General features: G+C 37.6%; 4 protein-coding genes across 4 annotated transcripts in view; 2 read left to right on the top strand and 2 right to left on the bottom strand.

Moving 5' to 3' along the window:
• The first annotated feature begins 18 nt into the window (after nt 1-18).
• On the top strand, nt 19-11,347 carry LOC137391730 (neuroguidin-like). Its single transcript, XM_068078261.1, has 8 exons — nt 19-52; nt 4,192-4,254; nt 4,678-4,809; nt 4,998-5,135; nt 6,162-6,246; nt 6,389-6,553; nt 10,615-10,844; nt 10,992-11,347. Exons 2-8 carry the CDS (start codon nt 4,231-4,233, stop codon nt 11,154-11,156), a joined length of 939 nt encoding a protein of 312 aa, XP_067934362.1. The 5' UTR covers nt 19-52; nt 4,192-4,230; the 3' UTR covers nt 11,157-11,347.
• A 149-nt stretch (nt 11,348-11,496) lies between these two features.
• Nucleotides 11,497-14,762, bottom strand: LOC137391728 (26S proteasome non-ATPase regulatory subunit 11-like). Its single transcript, XM_068078260.1, has 9 exons — nt 14,606-14,762; nt 14,155-14,378; nt 13,811-13,913; nt 13,579-13,717; nt 13,291-13,373; nt 13,029-13,170; nt 12,431-12,554; nt 12,137-12,298; nt 11,497-11,996 (listed from the first exon to the last, which is right to left on the bottom strand). Exons 1-9 carry the CDS (start codon nt 14,694-14,696, stop codon nt 11,802-11,804), a joined length of 1,263 nt encoding a protein of 420 aa, XP_067934361.1. The 5' UTR covers nt 14,697-14,762; the 3' UTR covers nt 11,497-11,801.
• Nucleotides 14,763-15,544: 782 nt separating this feature from the next.
• Nucleotides 15,545-23,878, top strand: LOC137389882 (clathrin heavy chain-like). Its single transcript, XM_068076036.1, has 9 exons — nt 15,545-15,637; nt 15,871-16,026; nt 16,252-16,351; nt 16,842-16,994; nt 19,564-19,682; nt 21,126-21,293; nt 22,626-22,778; nt 23,075-23,245; nt 23,468-23,878. The coding sequence occupies exons 1-9, from the start codon at nt 15,596-15,598 to the stop codon at nt 23,615-23,617; spliced, it is 1,212 nt and encodes a 403-aa protein (XP_067932137.1). The 5' UTR covers nt 15,545-15,595; the 3' UTR covers nt 23,618-23,878.
• Nucleotides 23,799-24,521, bottom strand: part of LOC137389881 (clathrin heavy chain 1-like) — a 25,671-nt gene continuing 24,948 nt past the window's right edge. The window contains exon 31 of the mRNA XM_068076035.1: nt 23,799-24,440. Coding sequence (XP_067932136.1) covers nt 24,286-24,440 — 155 coding nt within the window. The 3' untranslated portion in view covers nt 23,799-24,285. The remainder of the gene's footprint in view (nt 24,441-24,521) is intronic.

The raw sequence follows: 24,521 nt of genomic DNA, 5'->3' as shown, positions 1-24,521 counted from the left end.
TTTATGAAGGCCCCAGCACAGACCACGCTTATTGGGTTTATCGCCACGGCTGGTAATTAACTGGTCCACTAAGCAGATCTGTATTCAGAACTATCAACAATGGTGCTGAATAAAGAAGCAGGCACTTGCTTTGTGGCATTGTGAATTTTAGACATTACATTCCTACGTTAGTAAATAGGAACCAAAATTAGAAATGCGTTTTTGAAAGATACGTACCTCGCATGACCTCGTAGATTTATTCGCGTTAAACCACCTAGGGATGTAAGGGGCGTACCCCTAGTGACTAGGGTGTAAACACTTTTAGGTCGAGTTTACAAAAGCTAGATACATATTTTGCATTTATACAGACCAACAGGCCTACAGTCAAGCTCAACGTGCCTTGTGTGAAAGTGTAGCGCACTGCTGCTCTGTGCGACTGCGATTTGTTTTGCTTGAGTTGTCTGATAGTTTTTGGTAGAAAGCGATTTTAATAGAGACTATTGTTTTTAACACTGAGGTGGGTTTGCCCAGACACTGCGCTCTAGTTTTGATGAAGTTGTCCGGCAGTAGCTGTTGCTGTCTTCTTTATTGTAGTGGTTCCTCTAATGCCTTTGATTCTTGTTATCAACTTTAACATTTGGTTTTGAGCCTGCTTCAAACTAACTATTTCTCCCTAGATACTTGGATCCCAGTCTGCAACTGCGTACTCAAAATGAAACAGACAAGAAGATCTATAGGCCTATGCTAAGAGCTTAGTCCCCTAAGGCGCACAGTGAAGTTCATGCTTGATCAAGCCAAGTAGCCTTTTTGCTGTTTTAATTTTAGACTATAGGCTTATTGAATCTCAAATTATCTTGTAATGTCACTCCTAGGTGTCAATTTTCTACTACGTGCTCCAGTACTTCCCATTCAGCTTGTACACCAAGATTTCTATGCCCCCTTGTTGATATTGAATTTCATTTCCCATTTTGCTGGTTTTGTTCTAACTTTAGATGGAATAATGTAACGTCTTTGGTGGATGAGACTTCCTGATATAGAAGAGTATCGTCGGCAAACAGAGCCACGAAGCAGTCTACACTTTTTGGCAAATCATTTATTGATACAGTGGGCCCTTGGGTTCTGATGACCCTATCAAACGATTTTTTTGCCCTATAATATAGAACAAGGTTTTTTTCGTGCCCTTTATCCGAAATATTTTTCGCCATACAATATTAACAAACATTTTTTTGTAAATTCCAATTTGGCAGTCGGTATGCTGATTACATACGAATAACAAATACGTCGATAGGCTATTCGCCGAAATCTCTCCACAATGCTTGAGACAGATACAATGCTCGATCTCTCTCAGTTCAGCGTCGTAAACTGACCGGTGACAAAATTTGAGCTGTTGAAAAAATTAAAATTCAATAAAATGGGTAAAAATACATACTAAAACTTAGCTTTAAGTACTGCTTAGTAATTCATTTAAGTTAAATTCAACATTTATGTTATACGTCTGCCTTGAAGGTAAGAGCTCTTTACGGTATGTACTACACATGGTACATAGCAATGTTACATTTTATTGCAGATCATAATCACTACTCAAGTACACTACCTTTATTGTAGGTAACTATAGTTACCGTAAAACTTCTATTTGACACAATAGCTCTCTATTTTTCAACTCTTCTCCATAGTGGTTGTCAAATAAAGGTGGTCTTCAAATAGAGGCTGGCACTGTATTTCTCAAATAGCTTCGGTAAATTTAACCCTTCACGGGTGAAGCGAAAGTCGCTTAAATTTTGCGCTCCAATTTGGGCAGAGCGACATTATCCATTTTTAGATGCAATGAATCTGCCAGCTTACCTTGAACTTATTAAAGATCTCTAAATAAATATGCATTGGGAAATATCTCTTCCAGTTGATATTGCTTCCTATTAACCTACGATGATATTATAGCCTTTGCCTTGCTTTGCAATTTGTTTGAGATTTAAATTTTGTATTTCATTCTAAATATGAAGGCATATTTTCATTTTATAATTATATTTGACAATGTTGCATTAAAGCTCATTGCACTCATTGATATGTTTGCTACATTTTGCAGCCAAAACTGGCCTTTTATGTGCAATAGAAGAGGTGTTATGAGCGTCGATCCATTGTAAGCCGAGTTAAGATAAACACAAAGATGCTATCCAATGATATACTATAAATCTGCAAATTTATAAGTTATATAATGATAATCTATTCAATGCTACAAATGTATATTCAAGAACAAGTGACATTAATGAACCATACTTATAATACATACAGAAACAAAAATTACCATTTTTGAAACCAAAATATTTGCATCATTTTCTTGGCCAGTTGCTTGGCCAATTTAGTTGCCAATATGGCTGCTTGGTAATTTAAAAGCTTGTAATCACATTTCCACATATTTTGCACCTACAACACAGCAGAGTAAGACATGGTAAACCTTTTGATACCAAATAACTGTAATGTGAATTTTGTTGCATGTCAACCTTTAACAAATTGTTGAAGGCTATGTTGGACAAAAATATCAATAAATTCTCTATGGATGTACTGATCTTGCAAGGAAGGTTTGACTGTATTGTAATACATGCCAAGATCAGGTAGGTTCATATTTTTCACCAGCAAGAGGTGGTCCATGGGAAATTGTTTCAGTGAGTTTTTTAATGTCGCATTAAGAGAGCATAGATCTCTAAATTTTGGAGGTCGATAGTAGCATCTAACTAACAGAGATGCGTGAATTCTCTCAAAGACTATTTCCATGTCGTTTGTTTCATTTGGTATTATCTGTTCGCTTACGAGTGATTCGTTGAAAGCAATCAGTACTCCTTCTTATGAAAATTTCTGTCTGTTCTATAAATGGTTTTGTTGTTATAATCAAAAAGTTAGTTACCTTGAATAAAGTTGTCAATGTGTGTTTCAGTTAGGCATACTATGTCATAATCAAACGTAGATAATTCTTCTGTTTTGCCTTCTAGTGATCTGGTGTTAAATAAAAATATGTTTGAACCACATTGTCGGTTTTCCGACTTCCTGACATTTGACTGATATTGTTCAGGTGCTGCCTTTCCCCCTCCTCTTACTGAGCTTGGTTTTCATGTTTCTAATATGGTATGTCTGCTTAATACCAGTTTTTGTTGTGGTATTGAAATTGTTTTTAGTTGTGAACACGCTTTAGCTGAGCCAAAGCTCTGACAATAATGGCATCATTTCCAAGATAAGCCATTACGCAGTCAAAGGCAAAAAGCTTAAAATTAATAAGTTCCAGTCATGGTCAATTTAGTTCAGCTCACCTAAACCTTGAGCTTGATAGGATACTTACCTTATTAGCTAAGGCAATTCTGTTATACTTTTCATTACCAGCATAATTTCCTTGTTTTTTCACTAAAATGATATCAAATGTAAAGAGAACAGGATGCAGATACAGAGATAGTGATAGTAACACTTCAGCAAGTTTGGTTTTCATTCAAAACTTTCATGGATTGTAGTCGCTCAATGCTCTTTGGTTAGGTTTTTGTGTGACAACTCAAGGAATACTTTTACTGCACAAATCAAAGTACCTGCTCTTTAGTCATGTTGATTCAATTAGTTGAATGGCCATCCCTAACTTTATTGAGATACGGCTCCACAGAAAGCCATGAAACTGAATGAAACTGCCGTTTCATTCAGTTTAGGATTCTACTGCCATGTTGTTATCAAATTGCATAGTCAATATATTTTATAATATACATACGGGTACTTGATGTGTCTGTTGAAATACTAGCTCATAAAGTTATAATCTGATGCACAGTGAGTCTATACCATTAGTCGTATTATATGTATAATTGTACTATGGTATATATTACTTTAGTATCTATAAATGCTTTTGGTTACTTGTTACTATATTGCTTAATGATATTTATTACTCCGTTATATATCTATAATTTCTCTGTTGTGTTAATGGCTTTTGTTTAACTGCAGCGCTATTGCAACCTATATATTATATTTGTTGCTTTTTCTATACGCTTTTGTCATTCTGCGCGCTATTGCTTTAAGACTCAAATGGATGGGGCAGGGCTTTTGCATAGCAGTATATATCGTACTAAGAACATTATAGTTTTACTGTTTTTGTAATTTTATACAATTTAGAATATGATGACATGGTATTAGCTAATGTATCCAAACAGGTTTACCACCTTGAATGGTAACAAGGATGCAAAATTATTGTAGCAGTCAGACGACGCTGAACCAAAGTATCCGAGCTACGCCATGACTGATAAAGTGCGTACGCAGGTCTGTATTGAGAATCAGCTTTACTTTAGTTATGTCACCTGGCAATCTTACCCCTGTTAATGGTTTCTGTGTTTTATAATGTTACATAAATAAGCAGTCAAATTTTTTAAAGGAAAGGTGATTGCTCCTTTCCCTTCCTCTATTCTGTTACTACAGCTGTTATTCAGCGTACTCACCCTGTTTCATTTGATTGCATGAACAGTTGTTCTTGTTCATCCTGCCAGTATATATAGGAAGGGATAACTGTTTGTGACATATCCAGCTATAATGATATGTTGTAGAATGTAGAGGTTAACTGCGTGTGACATATCCAGCTGTAGTGATATGTTGTAGAGGTTAACTGCGTGTGACATATCCAGCTGTAGTGATATGTTGTAGAGGTTAACTGCGTGTGACATATCCAGCTATAATGATATGTTGTAGAGGTTAACTGCGTGTGACATATCCAGCTGTAGTGATATGCTAATTAAGATCAAGGAAACAGCCGACACCCTAATTGATAAAGTTGAAGGCTTGACCTCTCAGCTACAATCAGGAGAGTTGGATACTAAAGATGTAAGCCCTACCACTCTATGCTGTCACTATATAGGCAACTTACACTTGGACGCTCCAGTATTGCAGCATGGTCTGCATTGTCAATACATGGAGCATTCTAGTGCCCATTCCATTATTCATAACCGTTTGTGCAGTGTGGTAAGAACACTGTATTTTAATGAATTTGTTTTCTCATTTCTGCTTTATAGGGAATCTCATTTCTAATTGTCAAGAATGAGCTGTTGGGCCAGTACAACTTAGATGTTGCCAGCCTTGTCTCACGCAAGGTTATGGGCAAGTCTATTGCGGAGAGCCCTACTGTAAGACGTCTGATTGAGATGCGCACGGTCAGTAAATCACATTTCTTTTTCATACAGTTTCTATGTAGCCTACATACTTATTTAGAGTAGATATTTCTATAGCTCAAGCTCTGATCACTTCGTGTTTGTTTTAATATCTGGTAGTAGCAGCGTTCAGCGAAGTCATGCGATATACAGAATGGTTAATGTGCACACAGAAACACTAGTTTACCTTCATGAATTCCTGTTGCAAAGGCCCGTTTTATTTCCTTATTTGGTAAACAGATGTTGTGTGGAGTCGTCTGTCGGTGTAATTGAGTTGCGTTGTGCAGTCTGTAGATCCATCTGCATATCGGATGGTAGTTTCTATGTTTTGAGTCAATATGTATATGCTATGCATTCTTTTGTATGCAGTAGCTTCACATGTCTATGCAATGGACTATTCTCAATGCATAGAAAAATGACTACATTGTACATATGTGTGGATACAGCCATTGCTTGTGTCAGTGACTCTATTAAACGCACAAATAAATTTATTGCTTTTTGTGGTTGTGTCAATGGCATATGTAGGTTTATTGTATAAAAAGGTGAATTTATTGCATACATATACAAAGATCTGACTCATTGAGGTAAGCTCATTGCATGCATAGGTTAAATTGTTGAACACATTGGGTAATATATTGACCATACAGACGAATCTGTTGCCTGGACTGCATTGTACGCGTGTTCATTCAATTCACATCCGTATGTAATTCCTGTGAGGGTTACTTGCAAGGTTAATGCTCTCATCTCTGTGTATATTGCTCTATCTGTATGTATACTGCCTTCATCTGTATAGGTACTGCCTTCATCTGTATATGTACTGCCTTCATCTATATGTGTACTGCCTTCATCTTTATGTGTACTGCTTTCATCTGTATGTGTAATGCCTCCATTTGTATGTGTACTGCCTCTATCTGTATTTGTAACACCTTCATCTGTATGTATACCGCCTCCATCTGTATGCGTATGTCTCTACATTTGTATACCTTGTGTATGCGCAGTAAGATAGAATGTTGGTTGCTAACTTTGCAGTACATGGAGAAGACGAGGCCTATTGAACATAAGCTCAAGTACCAGATGGAGAAACTTATCAAGATTGCTGCTTCTGGCGGTCTAAGTATGTGCTGACTTTATGGTTGCTGTCTCTGTTTTAGCCCGTTTTAACAGTCGCAAATACAACCTTCAAAACTGACTGGAAGTAACAGTTTCCAGGTTATTTATATTCATGCAATACCTAATCAAGCTATATTTTACTGTAGGCAGTGATGACCCTCTACATCTCAAGCCCAACCCTAGCAACATGGTGAGCAAATTAGAGCAGAGCCAGAGCTCTGAGGATGAAGAAGATAGCGGTGTCGAAGGGGAGGAAACCAAACAAAAATCGGGAGTGTATAAACCACCAATGCTTTCAGCTGCTCATTATGGTATGAAACTGTATTGTATCATTTTGATCAAACTGAAACATTAGTCATTCATGAACATTAATAGCTCCTAATAAATACTAGTCGGCTGGTGACCTCGGATTACATCACTAGATTTTAGCATCTCTTAAGCTTTAGGCTATCCAGTTTACTATTATATTTGAGCCAATCACCTTGGTCGTTTTAGGGTCAAGTGGAACCAACATTGCCACGCATTGCCACGTTGTATTCATGTTCATATCCCTAATGTAGTTATTTCCTATGAGATTTATGAGAAATAAAATTCATGCATTTGTGAGCAGAGAAATTCGCTAGGAACAAGAATGCTGCGGAAGTCTTATGTATATTAAGTTGGTGCTCCCAAGTTTACTTGATGATTTCACGGAAAACATTAATTTTTAGTGTAGACGACTTATTTGAACAGATAGGTTCTCACTCTATTTAAGCAACTTGTAACTATGTAAGCAATAAGCAACTATGAAAGCAATAAGTGTATTGACTTACCTCCTCACCTCTGATGGATGAGCGAGATGATTTAGATTGAAATTACAAGTTGCGGAATGTGGTATTGAATTTCTAGTTGTATTTTGAGCTTGGGAGTTTTTCAACGCTGCTTTGCTGCTTACACATCTGTTTTAATGAGTGTCTAAAGCTAGACTATCATTTAGGCAATGTTTCCTTGAAACAGTAATACTGGTGTTTTTGACTTCTACAAGTGCAAGTTTTTCTGCGCAACCGACAATCAGCTGATTGTAAGAGTTGTCCACTCTCTTAAAAACAATTGTGGCAGAAAAAATAACTCCGCTGAATCATATTTCATTCCCTCCCGTGACCGCTTGTGTATGCACGAAACCTTTACTAATATAGATGCACATACGCAGGGCCGTATCCTCCTATACTGCAGTTACTGCCATGGCAGTACCATTTTTTGAGGCTAAAAATCTCGGAATTCACGTCGTTTTTGCTTGATTTTAACACTTGGGTTGAAGAAACGACCAAAATGTTGATTATCGGTTGCGTGGGGAAACGATTTAATGACGCTTTCGGTAGACGTTTATAAAGCTGCCATCTAGTAGCGTTAAACAAAGGATATGAATGCTAGTAAGTTTTAATATAATCAACAAGATATTAGTCGATAAATTAAAATATGAAACGATTATCCGAAAGGCGTTGCTTTGTGCTAAAAGCTAAAGAAATCGTGCCTCCTTGGAAAAGAATAAAAGTTGGAAAAACCAGTCAACATCGGCTCGACTTTCAAAACGGTAAAATAAAATAATATTTGATCCTTCAATCGCTAGTGATTTTTTGTGTGATCAGAATAAAAATAATTTAGATGATGGAAGTGATGTAAACTTTTTAGACTTTTATTACACTTGGAATATACAGAGAAAAACGATCGTTATGGTAGCTCGCACGGCAACGTTATAGCGTTTGACTCTACCGAAAGGAATGCTTCCAAGCATTTCATACAGAGACAGTTGTACATGGTTGTATTTTTTGTAGTAGTAGATATGTAAATAAATGCTTACGGTATGTACAAAAGATTTTGTTCATAGAAATAAATTTAAGTTTGAGCTATGCATGTAACATGCATAGCTCAAACTTAAATCTACTACTACTTGCTCAGTATTATAGACTATAGTATAAGTGCGTTATTTTTAACATGGTGTTCTATTATTTTTACTTTTTAACTCTTCAATATTATTTAATTAAATTATTTCATAGGAGACTACTCGTCTCCTACACCATTCAGCATTGTACCCGGTGATCATTCTACCTCATGCTAGCTGTGGCCAACCCCTTTAGCAGCTCATTCACATTATATTTTAAATAACCGTTGTTAAAGACAATCTCAATAAACAGTTTTATATTTAGAAAACTGGATTATGTCAAATTTGCTGTTAGAACATGTGCCCCCCATCAGGATCCAAGTGTGCTAGATTTGCACCATTTTGACTAGTTTTACTAAAAAAATTTCCGGGGGAGAGTACCCGGAACCCCCACCCCTCCACCGAGAGGGCGCTCGGCACCCGTCACGGACTCTCCCTGCAGTACCATTTTCAAGCAGGTGGATACGGCCCTGCACATATGGTAGCAAATTATTCATTGGCATTGATGCACGTTGTGTTACTTTCTAGATATCTCTATTAACGAATAGGTACATTTCTAAGTATGCCCATAAACCATTGTCATTGGCTTTTCATTTGTTGGATAATCAAGCATCGCCGTTTACTATTTGCTACTACGTTGGTAAAATTTTATGTAAAAATATATGTAAAACTTATGTAACATATGACATATACTCAACAAAATAATGTTGATGAAACTAGGGAGTTGTTGTAGTGTGTTTAAATTGAATGTAGTACATGTGTATATTAAAAGAACACATTCTCTTTTGGTTTGCTTAGGAGTGCTTCCAATTGTGCCAAGTCAGGAAGTCTGACAGTTTAACAAATATTGAGTTTGAGCAGATGTGAGTGTATCAAGAATCAAACCTTATCATATAGTACAAGTACAAAATACATTTAGCCCTATTTACTATTTCATTTGTTTTAATTTTCACAGATAATCGTGTGCTAAGGATTAGGTAATTACCTTTTGCTATCTAATGTAAACAATTTTTTAATTCCTGTAAGTTAAAACGATGGCACGAAAGTTTATATAATTTCTAAGTGATAGAACACATAATTTTCCTGAGAGATAATGTGGTCATACAATCCTTTTTTAAAATGGCCGACCGAGACACATACTCCAGAATTGAACAGAGATCAGTTATCAAATTTCTGGTAGCTGAAGGTGTAAACCCAGTGAGGTTTACAGGAGATCGGTAAATGTTTATGCAGAAGACAGTTTTGGCCAGAAGCATGTCTACAAGTGGGCAAAATTGTTTAGAGAAGGCAGGATATTGATAATGAAGAGAGATTATGTAGACCTGTTGATATGACAACTTCTAATCATTGAAGCAGTCAATGAGCTTGTTCAGGCTGAGAGAAGGGTAATTGTGGAAGATCATGCAAAGAAATTTGATGTGTCAGATGGTTCGGCCCACAACATTATTCATGAAAACCTGGCTTACTCTAAAGTCAGCTGTCACTAGGCTCCCCAACAGCTGACCCAAGAGCACAGACCGAAGAAGGTTGAGTTGTGTCAACAGAACCTTTCTTGACATGAAAGAGGTGATAAGTTTCTTACATGGATTGTCACTTGTGATAAGCCCTGGATTATGAGCCGGAATCCAAGTGTCAGTAAGCGCGGTGGAAACAGTGAATCTTCTGGTAAAACCAAGCTAAAGTCACAATGGTCTACCCATGAAATCACGCTTATTGTTTTTTGTGATATTTACCCCTATGAACAGTACCCCCTACAATGAACTTTTAAAGCAGGTCAAGGATGTGAAGAATAAACATTGAGGTTTATGTTCAGCTATGGTAGGTTGTGTTCAGGTTATGGTAGGCCTCATACAGCAGCCAATGCAATAGAAACGATCAACAAATTTGATTGAGGATCGCTACCCCTTCCTCTTTACAGATCTAGCGCCATCTGACTTTTACATGTTTCAGCCTGTTACGCAGTTTCTGACCGTAACCTACTTTAGTAGTGATGACGAGCTTAAGATTCTAGCAAGCGACTTCTAAAACGTCAATCTAAAGATTTTTATGCTGAAAGCATTCAAAAGCTTGTACCATCATACCAAAGTATGTGTCATTGCATGGCGATCACATTGAAGAATGAAAACAATTCTAAACTTTTACTTGAAATGAACTCTTTTTATAGACCAATCCAGCTTAATTATTGAATGACCCTCGTATATTTCAAATTTTCTATTTAGCCATTGTGTTGCTCACTGTGTATTATACCATGCTTCTAAGGTTGCTCTGATTTATTTGAACGTGGCTTTTGCTCCCTGTCCTTATTTTGTTCCGATCTTTTATTAGTGGTTTTTGCATTTTCCAAGCAGCTAACACACAGGTAGAGACTATAAACTAAAAAGTATAAGAAGTTCTCTATCAAGTAACTGTACTACTACAGATGTATGTTTGAGGACTCATGTATTTTCATTATAGAAGAAGAGATGACCAAAAAGGAGAGAGAGGAACAGATGATTGCCAAAGCAAAGAAACGAGCTCTGAGCACAGCCATGATGAGAGAGCTGAGGGCCGAATATTCAGAGGCACCTGAAGAGGTCAGAGATGACATGAACATGCACAGGTTTAAGCAATCACAGGATGACAAGCATAGGATCGCCTATGAAGAGGATAATTTCAAACGTATCATGCTTACTAAAGACGAAAAGGTTTGTAAGATTCTTATAGTAGTAAAAGAACAATCAATAAGACCCTGTAGTTATTTCAGATCTTTAAACCATTCCTTCTTTTAAAGAAATACATACTGCAATGGAATTTAAAGCAGCACATACACCTATCTCTTTTTCGATTTACAGAGACAAAGACATCAAATGCAGACTATTGGCACTTTGGATAAGCTGACCAAGTTTGGGGATATCTCAGCGCTGACTGGTGGATTTGGTGATTCTGGTGGAAAAAAACGAAAAATGAAATCAAAAAGCAAAGGCGGTCATAAAAAGAAAAAGCGTATCAAGATGTAGTATTTAGCAGTTGTTAATACAGTGCAATTGTGCGAGTGTCAAATACCTCCTCTGAAAGCATGTATATAATTTTTAAAAATAAACTGAGATTTGATATGTAAATTTTATTGTCAGCAGTAGATGACTTTTAGGCATCTGTCTATTTGTCATCACCTAAACAGGTAATGTCAGTTTGAAAGCACAAGACTTCCTTGAAAAGGTCTCTATTGCATACAAACTTTGTATTACAAACCGATGCTGTTAATGGCTTTTAAAGTAACAAATCAAATGTCACTGTCAACTGGGCATGCAAATAGCGGAGAGTGTACAATAGAAAAGGCATGACAGCGGGACACTGTACTGGAGATCAATAGCCTTTGTATGCTATATTGAATGTAATATATAAATTCAATAACTTTGTTTTAATAATGCCAAACACACAATTCTTATTTTAATTGCAATTGTTGCACTATGCATTTATATATGCAATCAGTCTGTTGTTCTGTACCTGATATGTCAATGCTGTCTGCCAAATTGAAGACTCACATCAAAAACAACTATCATCAAGCACGCAAAGAGGCTCCCTTACATGTTCTGTACAAATTTTTATTTTGGGTGATGTACCACAGGAGGCATCATGTTTCATACACACTGGCTATACAAACACTATGTGAGCTTCTTTACTTTTCCATACAATGAGTCCACCACTTTGCCCATACTCTGCAATGTGTCCAGGGCTGATTCGTATGTCTTGTCTTTAGCTGTTTCATCAAACACAATAAGGACACCATCACCCTGATCAAGTATTCCATTGAACTTCTTGTCAAGTATCATCTGTGAGAGCTTTCTTTCCACCTGATCCTGTCATACCAACACAACTGACCATGTTATCAATGCACGAATGAACATCTTCATAGTGAAGGGTATTTTATCAAACTATGTATGAGCATAAGACTGCCAACAATTTTAGATGAATCCCATGATTAAAATGTATTGTTTGCCTTGTCAAGATTGATGAGCACAGCTACATGTGGCACTTGCACATGCGAGTATGGTTCTATTATCCTTAGCAAGTTGCCTTCTAATAGCTTGTCATAGAGACTCTCCAGATGAAATTTGATGATAGGGTCTTCCTCCAGCTCCCCTTTGTACTTCTCCAGTGCCTGTAAGAAAGATGACCAGATGCAGCCGGAATATCTACAGTTTATAGAACAGAAATAGTATAAGAATAAAACGACCATGACCTAACTAGCTAAATGGCTTCCAACTTAGTCGAAGTTGAAATAGCCTGTCACCTTCTTGAAATCTGCGAGTGATCTGTCCTTGCTAGCCTGAGCGACTGCTTTCATAGCTTCAGCATTTTTACCCATGTACTTGAGTGCTAGCTTACCACTCATTATCTGTGTCACTTCTTCAGCTCTATAAAAGCAATTGTTGAATACATATCTTCATCATAGCTTCACACCAAAATGGTAAGCAGCGGACTACAGGTACTCCAAACAATGATAGGACATGCTGGCAGTGTTGAGACAATCAGCAGGTGATAACACTTGTAAAACACTACTCGATATTTGGTTCTCACAGCTAAACGTTTACTAATCCAAAGAATGTGATGTATTATTGTCAACACTCATGCCATTTTTGGAGACCCATTTGTACTTGCCATCTAGTTACCCATTACAAAAATTGTATGTAAAGTTCTATAAAAGCATCATATATGCTATCAGCTGTACAACGCTGCCAGTTTACCATCAATTACACCATGTCGGCCGATGAAATACCTCCAAAGCTGACCTAACGTATGCAACCGGCTTAGAATACTAAAAACCAAAGAGAATATGCATTACAGACGCTGCTAGGAAATATACACCAAACCATAAATGCAAGACTCACTGCTCAAGCATGATCTTGGCTAACAGCATGTACTTGAGGCCAATGATAGCCTTTGGGCTATCGATTGAGTCATAGCCTTCAAATGCCTCATAAAAGTAAGAGAAGGCCGTCTTGAAATCTTCAGAAGCGGCATGAAGGGTGCCTACAACGAGTGAGGGGCCGGGCGCATTTATAGAGCCATTGTCAATTGCTTTAGACTGGATGACTTGATAATTTTCAACACCTGGGTTTTAAAACTGACACGCAGATCAGCATAATTTACCTGACTGCAGGTCTAGTGCGGCTTGGAGTTTTGGAGGACAGTAGATACCATTCGCAGTCGTTCTGGCAGAGGTAAGGGCTGCCCTGCAAATATGTCAGAGACTCACCAGAATCAAGTACAAATGCATGATAAGCGTAATGTCACTTACAACACTAGATGACATCACAGGAGGTAATTCTTATAATTAATGTCAGTTCATGGAACTCATGAAGCAAAAGCTACCAGTAATTTTTAAATGATGACCAAACTATTTATTTTTTGGTATGCACGAACTTGAAGAAAACTTACCTAGCTTTAGGCAAGTTACTCAGTGAATGGTAGACCTTACTCTCCAGCAGCTGTACTTCGACTAACAGCGCTTTATCATCCAACTTTTTCAACTCGTATAATAATGATGTGCCAAGTTTAATAGCTTTCTGATATTCACCTATTGACAATAAATTTTTTGCAGTATTACACTCGCATGAGTACACATAGAAAAACAAAAAAATTATACAATGAAAAATCAGATAGTACATACCAATGTCATAGTATAAAGCAATAAGACGACACTCCAAGGCTTGCCGAAGAAATGTCCTTTTTTCATCTTTAGCCCAGTCAATGCATTCATTACACAGTTCAACCTAAACATTTTATAAAATGATCAGAGTTAGTGAATTTTATGTATCAGACTTTAATATGGTAGCTGGCTAAACATGCATAGGTAGTGACTGTTTGACCATATATTAATTAGAGCCATTTTAACCAACATGCAAACATCATGATTTGGAAGTCACAGTATATGCGACCTTTAAACTTACATTCACAAACTTCTCCTATAGCAACAAAATAGTCTTATTCATATTCCTATGAAAAGTCACTCACTTCAGAGCCAGTACCAGCCTCCATGTCCAGGAATAAGTCAACTAATGCCTTTACCAGCTTAGCTGCTTTGGCTTTACTAATCATTCCCAAGAACGAGCGCGAGAACTTGATAAGCTCAGCTAATTCTGCTGCCTTCTCATGCTTTGCATAAAGTTGTCCCAAATCCTGTATAGCCTGTTCTTTACACCGTGTGCCATTTTCATCATTCTCAAAGTTCTTCTTGACTGCGTACATAACACAAAAGAGATAACCTAACAACTTCAACCTTGACATTTGTATGCCACTCCACTGCTTTACATTATTGGCAAATAGTAAACAGATATCAGTTAAACAACCAATTATTTTAATAATTTTGCTATAAAAATGTAATACTAACATATTCCAAACAAAGAGTACACGCTCCAATTATTATATTAACTTTAGTGTTCAAAATGATGAATTGATTGCTTACCTAAGGTTTGCAACATTATCATGGCCTGTTCAGGATTAGATACAGATACGGCAGTTGCCTTGTCCAAAACATCGTTAGGATCAGGATCCATAATGCTCCCAAGAAGGTTGAACTATCTACTTTTTCTCTCAATCGACGTTGTAGCCGTGCAAGTGTATTTTTCTTTCTCAAAACTGTTGTGTCAGGAAACTGAAAAACGCAGAAATATTTTCGGGCACTCGTAAAAGGCCTACGATAGTTAAAAACGAAGTTGGTAAGAATCGAGCTAACAAATAAGTCCGAGAACACATGCTCTACGCTTTATTAATTGATACATGTAAAACTGTGTTGAATAGTAGATCAATATCCCATGTCTATTTATTATTTTTATTGAGACTTTTTGTCATAATTAGACTAAAAATAATCAACTTTCCAAGAGCGACTGTCGCAGAGTAGTGCTTGTTGTTGTTTTTAACTTTCAGGATCGTAAAAGAGACTTATTAAGTAAGCGCTCTGCATAAAAATAATTTATTATTTATACCACAGAAATGGTTAATTAATAGCCCATTAACTCAATTTCATTTGCTCATTTTTGTGAGCGCATCTTCGTTGGGCTAATCTTTAACTTCTTGTCCTAACCGTGAGGTTGTTTATTTCAAGATTGCATAAAAATTTGGCTACATATATGAAGGTTTACTAATTTATATTAAGAATGCTTTAAATATGCTATTACGTGTGCTTTATCATCTGCTTTGACATAAGGCTTATTTCGTACAGAGTTTTTTTATTGTCGAGATTGTGGTGATGAAATGCTTTAATACTCATACCTATCTACATGTACGACCTCATATGGCAGCTGAAAGAATCATTATCTTGTCACGAAACATTTATATTTGTAGCTAGTTAAGGTGCAGCTCAACTCATTCAGTAGGCTATATCATTTCTCGTTATGAAATGGTTTTAGAAAGCTGTATTAGAATTATCCACAAATCTCATCATGCTCTTTGAAGGATGAACATAGAAAATATATTTAACATTCATGAGGCATTTAAGGTAAGTAATGTATATTGTATCATAGCTAAACAAATTTGTAAGTTTAAATGCTTTTCTGGCAGTCTTTTTCATTACTTCATTGCATTTTTAGTTGTGAAACATCATTGAATTCCATGATTGCAAAAATTAATGTATACATATATTTGCCAATTAAATGTACTAGTTATTAAAGTTCATTTTTATCAAAAACAAACTATGGATAACTGCCCTACCATTGTTTCAATTGCTAATAGCTCACTGATAATGGCATCCCTTCAACTCAATCAACGTGGCCTCGCGTGTCACTATCTACCAGCAATCTCTTATGTGCCATTCATCGTGATGACAAGAGCTCTTCTCTTGAGTCCATGCAATCAGGCAGCAGTAAGAATGAAATGAAAGCGAGCAAAGTGAGTTGCAACTGTCATATATTAGCATGATGACCAGTTGCTTTTCAACTTCATGTTATTTTGTAACATTTTACGAGTCATAGGGCATTGAAACTAGGGGATTAGCTGATTTCTATTTTTCCACATTTGCTGAACTATCCTGTTAATAAGCATGAATTACAGACAGTCCTACAAAGGTAGCGGTGAAGTCGCAGGGTTTCGCAGTGAATGTCTTATTTTATCCAGGTCACCATAGTCAACGCAAATGGTAAGGTCGTCTCAAGAAGCCGGACAATAGCTGAGGCCGCTAAAATTCATCCTTCTAAACCAATCATAGCTCTCAAGTGTAAGTGTGTTTGGTATCTGGCCACCTTTTGACTGTCCATTCTTAAAGAAATTTTGCTGTTCAAGAAATGCGTGCTTTTGCACACATTTTGAGTTTATTTAGACTATACAGCAATTTTGCTTTGTTAGATGTTTTGCAAACATACGGTGATACCGGATTTGGGTATTTTGTACAAGCAGTCTAGAACAGCTCATATTTTCGAACTCCAACTTGTCAGACATAGCAAGGCCGTAATACGATGTTTTTGGAGTCTGATGACAGGATATAAATAACTATGGTGGCTTACTAGTTGTCAATAATGCATAACATTTTAATTTCAGGGCCAATGATTCAGGTCTTTGTTTGGGCTATATACAACTTTTGACATTCTTTGGTGTGGTTTTGTCAAACATTCGTACCACACACTGAGTGAAACTGGATTTTGGTACACTAATAATTCAGAAACGTAGTTCAGAGCCAGAACTGTTAAAGTGTTACTATGCTTTTGCAGCACACAACTTGTTTCAAGTGTACAACTTTGAGACAAAAAATTTGCTAAGTGAAGTAGATTCAGCTCTTGACGTCTGCTTTTGGTGCTGGGCCAATGAGGATACAATAATGCTTGTCACCGAGATGAGTGTCTATCAGTGGCAAGTCTTTACTGGTTGGTGACATTTCCTTAGTTATTTTGGCATTTTTACTAGGATATTACCGGTTGTGCTTGCTTGTTATTAGATGATGCAAGTGGGCTTCCGCGATAGTTATTATTTAATGTTGGCTGCAAAAAATTAATTTTTGTTTGAAAAATTGGTTTATGGTAATCTTTTACGATTACACATATTGTTTACCTATTAATAAATTTTTATGGTAGAGTTTGTTATGCATATGTAATTTATGATGCTGGCCATGTTGTAAGCTGAACTAGCTGTAGTTGTAAGCTCACACAGCAAGTTATGCACTTGCACCAGTTGATGACTTGGTGCCTGTGTGATTTATCTTCTGCTGGTTATTGGCTTCCTTTTCATCATTCTTTGCCAAGTCTGTGGTGATAAGCAATGCAGTCTTTGCTCTATCTCATGTAAACATTCCCTGTTCTCAGTGTTCACTCATTGCATGCCCCACACAAGGAAAATAGCCATACACAAGCATGCCCTACACACGAAAAATGGGCCACAAACATTTCCTACCTGAGGAAAGTGACCATACACAAACATGCCTTACACACGGAAAATGGACACACACAAACATGCCCTACACACGGAAAGTGGCCATACACAAGCATGACCTACACCTGGAAAGTGGCCGTACACAAGCATGACCTACATACGGAAAGTGGCCATACACAAACATGCCCTACATACGGAAAGTGACCATACACAAACATGCCCTACATACGGAAAGTGACCATACACAAACATTCTCTACACACAGAAAGTGGCCATACGCAAACATGCCTTACACACGAAAATGGCCATACACAAGCATTCCCTACACACAGGAAGTCACCATACACAAACCTGCCCTACACATGGAAAGTGACCATACACAAACTTGTCCTACACACAGAAAGTGGCCATACACAAACATGCCCTACACATGGAAAGTGACAATACACAGCCAACTCACATTCAAGCTTTCTCCTTATGTCGGTCACTGTGGACAGAAAGCATTACTCTATTGAGCATGACCTGTGTGGATATAGCATATACTAACACTTATCTGACCTGTGTGGATATAGCATATACTAAAACCTATCTGACCTGTGTGGATATAGCATATACTAAAACCTATCTGACTTGTGTGGATATAGCATATACTAAAACTTATCTGACCTGTGTGGATATAGCATATACTAAAACTTATCTGGCCTGTGTGGATATAGCATATACTAAAACTTATCTGACTTGTGTGGATATAGCATATACTAAAACCTATCTGACTTGTGTGGATATAGCATATACTAAAACTTATCTGACTTGTGTGGATATAGCATATACTAAAACCTATCTGGCCTGTGTGGATATAGCATATACTAAAACTTATCCGGAAAATTGACTTTCCAGATAAGTTTTTACATTAATCAATTACTCCACTTAATACTGTTAGTGTAGAGATCTATTGTAGCTTTGAATTTTATTTTATCTTATTAATATATGTATATTTATTTAGCCTATTTAAATATGCATTCATCCTATTTATATGTATTTATGTATATACATATAAGTAAAAAAAAACAGTTTGTAATAAAATGGATGAAGCATTCGCATTATAGTTTGTTTTTGCTTGCGCAATTGTTAGATGCCGGGACTTGATTGGTTAATGCACTAGCAGAAAGTCAATTGCAGCGTGAATTTTTATCCATCTTAATAAAATCCTGTCTAGTTATTCTGTAACTGGTTTTATGTGTACCATATCAAGAGCCCTTCTTGGTTTGACTACACAAAACACATCGAATTATATGTATATATTTATATATGTATTCCAAATATATAATAGCCCAGTAATCAGACCTATTGTAAACACCATGTTTTGAAGAATGTAGAGTGTTAACATAACTGTAATGTGTTAATCCTCATCATATGGTGTTCTTTCCCTACCGGTGTCGAACAGGATTGTTTCTGTCTACTGTGATTGGTTGATGTTCCTGCCTCTCTTATAACAGTGGTCTATATCTGTGTGTCCCCTATTTGCTGTGATGGACATTACACTAGGAAATTCACTAAACATTGTTTTTAGCTAGTCGCTTGTCTCTGAGCCATACAATAATAAATTTTTTTCAATATTTTCATAGAGAAACAAAGAACAATTTTACCGTAGCTAATCCCAGCAGCAGTATCATAACATCAAATTTGGGCTCAAAGGAAGAGTCTTCAAATGAATAACTGGTTTTATTTAGTATTCTGTGAATCTTATTTACAAGTATTTGAACTGTTTCATTTGTACCATCAACTTGCCTATTACTCATAGTCACTCAGTTTCTATATCCAAGATTTGAAAGAGACTAAAATGTACTTATCGCTATTCTTGGCAAGGGAGACATAAACAGAGCGAATGTTGTGGTTTGCCAGTGTGCAAAGGCTGAATGACATGACACAACGACAGTCACATGACGCTCTACTTCACTGTTGCTATGATGTGATTGCTAAAATGCTATTTTGCTTTAAAATGGCAGTTGTAGATAACAAGCGTATCTATAGATATAATTTTTGGTTCCGCTTTGCTCGCTACTTTAGAAAGAGGAGAGGCAGAGTATGTATGCCATCGACTGCCAAGGTTGAACTATACGGAGGTGGTAAACTGCGCTGTCGACACCCACCATCGCTGGTACACCGTGACAGGCCTTATTGATCAGGTACTCGGCGTGCAAAGTATTGCTTGCGCTCATCATTCTAAACATCATTTTATCAGAGAAGATACTAGAATCGCTAGCCTTCCTTCATGGGTTGCTTCCTGTTATATGTCTCACATGGTTAAAACCGTGTTTACTAAAAGCTTTCTGACCTTGTTTTGACTAAATTTGTACAACATGTGATACCATTATATGCCATTTTATCAATCCTGTCCTCTTGCGCTCTCAATCAATCCATTGTGGTTGAACTAAAGATACCAGCAACTATGGGAAATTCTATTTTTGGTGACATGTTATGTTAGCATTAGGAATTTGTAACATATTATTCTTAGTAGATCAGATTGTCTGGATGAGTGCAACTCTTGTTATTTGCCTTTTTATTTGAATTGGATCTACTCTCCGTTTCTTAGTACTCCTTAGCACTCTGCTATACTTCTCACTCCCCCTCACTCTTTCATTCCTTTCTCACTCACTTTTCCCTCACTCCTCTTTCATTCCTTTCCCACTCACTTTTCCCTCACTCCTCTTTCATTCCTTTCCCACTCACTCTTCCCTCACTCTCCCCTAACTCTTCTCCTCCCATTCTACTCTCATGCTTTTCTCACTCCCCTCACTCCCCACTCTCACTCTTTCCTCATAACCCACTCATAACTCGCTCACTCCCCCTCACTCCTCTTTCATTCCTTTCTCACTCTTCCCTCACTCTCCCCCTAACTCTTCTCCTCCAATTCTACTCCCATGCTTTTCTCACTCCCCACTCCACACACTCTCCAGTCACTCTTTCCTCATAACTCGCTCACTCCCCCCTCACTCTCCCCCTTTCTTCTATTCCCCTTCTATTCTCCTCTCGCTCCCACTCCAGTCATTCTTCTCTCATACCCACTCATTTCCTCTTAATCATCTTTCATTCCCTCTCACTCTTTCTCCACTTACTTTTCCCCCACTCACCTTTTTCCCCATTCACCTTTTCCCCCCACTCACCTTTTTCTCCACTCACCTTTTTCTCCACTCACCTTTTTCTCCACTCACCTTTTTCTCCCACTCACCTTTTTCCCCCACTCACATTTTTCCCCCACTCACATTTTTCTCCACTCACCTTTTTCCCCCACTCACCTTTTTCCCCCACTCACCTTTTTCCCCCACTCACCTTTTTCCCCACTCACCTTTTTCCCCACTCACCTTTTTCCCCACTCACCTTTTTCCCCACTCACCTTTTTCCCCACTCACCTTTTTCCCCACTCACCTTTTTCCCCACTCACCTTTTTCCCCACTCACCTTTTTCCCCACTCACCTTTTCTCCAGTTACTTTTCCCCCACTCACTTTTCCTCCACTCACCTTTTCTCCCCTCACTTTTCCCCACTACTCCTTCCTCTTTCTCATTTTTCTCACATAGAACTCATGACGATATTGCCCTCGTGTCAACCTCCCCACCTTTGTACATACAGAGATCACAGATAGAAGGAGTAACACAAGTCTACTCAGCTCAGTATGGAGTAGCTCAGTGCATAGAGGCTCATACTGTAACACTAATAGCTCATAAATACTCTGCAAGTCTACATGAATCTGTGCTTCTTTGCACAGCCTCTCGGCAGCTAGATTCAGTCACTGGCAAGGTATGTTTGTGTTATTTGTTCTTACCCTGTAAGCGCTATCTTGAGGTCTGCGCCTAAATGTTATCTGGCTAATAAGATCGGGGCACAGTAAGATGTTGTGGGTTAGCAGCGCGTGTATTGTGTTCAAATTTATTGTGCTTTCTGGTAATAGGTACATATGCAGCATCTCACTCAGTACATGGTTGTAAAAGCATGTGCATTATCTGGTTGTCGGTACATGTATGCTATCTCGCTGTAGAGATACATATGCTACCTGGCTGTAGGTACATAAAAAATACTAAAGATTATACATCAAATGCTAGTGTGAATTGGTAAGCACAAAATTTTATCTAAAATAAATTTGATAACGCAGTTTGATAAAACGATTTAAAAAATTTAAACTCTATTACATAAATTAGGTTTTTTATATAATAGAGACACAAATAACAACAGCAAACATTCACGCAAACCAACACAGAATTTTATATGATGAGCCACTATATAGCCAATGATTAAAGGTTCAAAAAGCCTAGCTAGCAGTTGATAAGTGAAAAGTACATCTCTAAAGTCATGCAGATTAGCTACAGGCTGACCATAGTCTGTGGCAGCCGTAGGACAGGTCACTATGCATTAGAACTCTCTAATTAGAAGTTGAGCTGACAGCTGATCATCTATCCAACCTCTCAGCTAGAATAGACTTGGGGTTTTCAATTAACAATTGTGGCCTATATATTTTAGTTATTCTTTCAGATTGGAAAGTATGTTACATAATTATTTTTTGTCAGTCATTTAATATCTCTGGGCTTATTATATGCTCTTTACATTGCAATATGTATTCAACAGCAGCGAATATCCAAATACCGCTATATATATGCGATTTTATTAGCTTAATCTTTTCATAGATTTACTGCGTTTACATATTACCTATACAATTACACATAAAGGCTCTGCAAATATCTTCCATCAATATTGTGGTCTGCAGATACCTCCCTGAGTTGTGCTCTGACAACCGGCCCATTTTAAACAAGGCTAGAAGCAAGTCAGACTCTTTATGCATTCATCATAGAATGGGCAGCATAAATCACTCGCATACAGATTTATGCTGCACTTCCTTTACTAGTCAAGTGCAGTACTATTATTAGAGGGTGCCTATTAGCCACTCTTATAAAATCCTATTAGCATTTTGATAGGCGCTCTTTATCTAGATGGCCTTCCTTTAGTGTACTTCAGTCTGAAATCTTTCTTGCAGTGTAGAACTTAGCCGATTGAAGACAAGATACCTTTTCCGCATCTCGAATGTATTGCTGCTTCTAGTTTAACACCTATCTAGTGCCAACATTCGTTCTTTAACAGGTGCACACTATTGAACTGGGTTCGGATGCCCACCATGGAATGGTGCCTAGGCTTTCTTCGGCTGACCTTAAATTTCTGCCTAGCAAGGCAGATGAGAAACGATCAGTCAGAGCTGAGTACAGTCAAGTATTAGACTTCCCCGTCAGCATACAGGTAGATAACGGCTTGTGTAGTCTTTAGCTAGCAGCCATCTTGAACATGCTTCCTCAATGTCAGCACGATATTGCTAATTCTTTTTTAGTTATCTTGACACAAAATAAGTTTGAGCAGTTTGTTAAATATTAGATGTACAAAGTCAACATTGTTTCAGATTTTGAACAGCACTTCACAAAATGTGTATCAGGCGTGCATATTTTATGAAGTCAACAACACATAAGCGCTTCAACTTCTACTGCTACACCCCATGAGACAGCTCAGCTACATGATATCTACCCATTTCCTGTTTGTAGGCGGACACTAGTCATTGCGTTCTCTACATAGTCAGCAAGTTTGGAAGGTTATTCATAGCAGAATTGGAGTCGTCTACCATTCTCTCTCAAACACAGATCTGTTCTCACATCACTTTTTGCAGTAGTCTAGATTCCTTATCAAGTTTAACGGTAGTCAACAAGGCCAGTCAGGTACACTCGCTGTTTCGTAAAATCTATAAATTGTAACCCTGCCTTTCATTCACTGTGCAAAAGTCAGATTCTCTCTGAAAAAATATTCTGCTGCACATTTCGGCCAGGCATCGTAGCAGTTAGTACAATGCTTATTATTGCTATCAGAACGAATGAAATGGTTTCAACAAAAAATTTGTGAATCAACTCTGTCTCCAAATAGGAATGCTTGCTGCTTTGCAGGTGCTTCGGATTTCTATTGACTGGCTATCCCTAATCAAGCAAATTGAGACAGTGCTAAAGAGGCCAGAACTGGCGAGAAGACTACAAAATAGTCGAGGGATGGAGAATGTTGATCTCTTGATGGATGACTTGTGTGTAGCAACAATTTAACTTACACATGTTAATTTCATGGCCTACCTGGAATACAAAAACGGTTAACATTCAGCGCACCATCAAGGGTAGCTCCACTTCTGTTTTCGTGCTGCCTCACTTGCTCTTTTCCTTGTTTTGGAATATATTTTTGTTATTTTTTAGGAAAGCGGAAGTAGTTGACTACATTTTTACATAGCAATACGTTCACAATTATATTTATTGTGGTATTGTGATCAGGTATAAGAATATGAACATTAAATACATGAGCTGCTAGATTTATTGCAGATGTACACAATTCACAACAGGCGTAATCACCAGTCTGTATTGACGTGCCTAAGACATCACTCGGGCCATAGGCTGTCCGCTAACACTGAAGGACAAGAAGAAAATAATATGATCTACAATATGTAAACTGACTGAACAGGAAACCAATCGTATACCAGCCAGCCTGGCCATAAGTTAACTACACCGCTGGATCACTCTCCTATGCACTGTCCTTGCTAGATTAGATAAACATACCAATAACAATACAAATATAATAATAATAAGAATAAGAATAGGTGTCATCATTATAGGCAGACCATGCCATGAGGTGTTTTATTAAGGGGACCTCAGTCATTGCACCGCTTCTGAATGATCAAACGGTTAGCTCCTTATAGGAATGTTCTCTGTAAGAATCATGGTGTTCACATACCAAACCCACCAGCACCAGGATAGCCAGCGGGAGGTTGACCGACAAAACCAGCACCGGGCGGTGCAGTCGCGTAGGCACCTGCGGGCATACCGACTGGTGGCATGCCTGTTGCCATTGCTGGTCCAGCTGTGAGCATTAGTTGAGGTTCTACAACAAGGTTTTGAATAAAATGGTAGGCAATAAATGTAGAAAAAAATTTTAGGAACTATTTTTAAACAAACATAAATA

This window comes from Watersipora subatra, chromosome 3, assembly GCF_963576615.1.
Source record: "Watersipora subatra chromosome 3, tzWatSuba1.1, whole genome shotgun sequence".
Taxonomy (NCBI): Eukaryota; Metazoa; Bryozoa; class Gymnolaemata; order Cheilostomatida; family Watersiporidae; genus Watersipora; species Watersipora subatra.
Note: the sequence above shows the minus strand (reverse complement) of the source record. Positions and strands in the feature narration are given on the sequence as shown.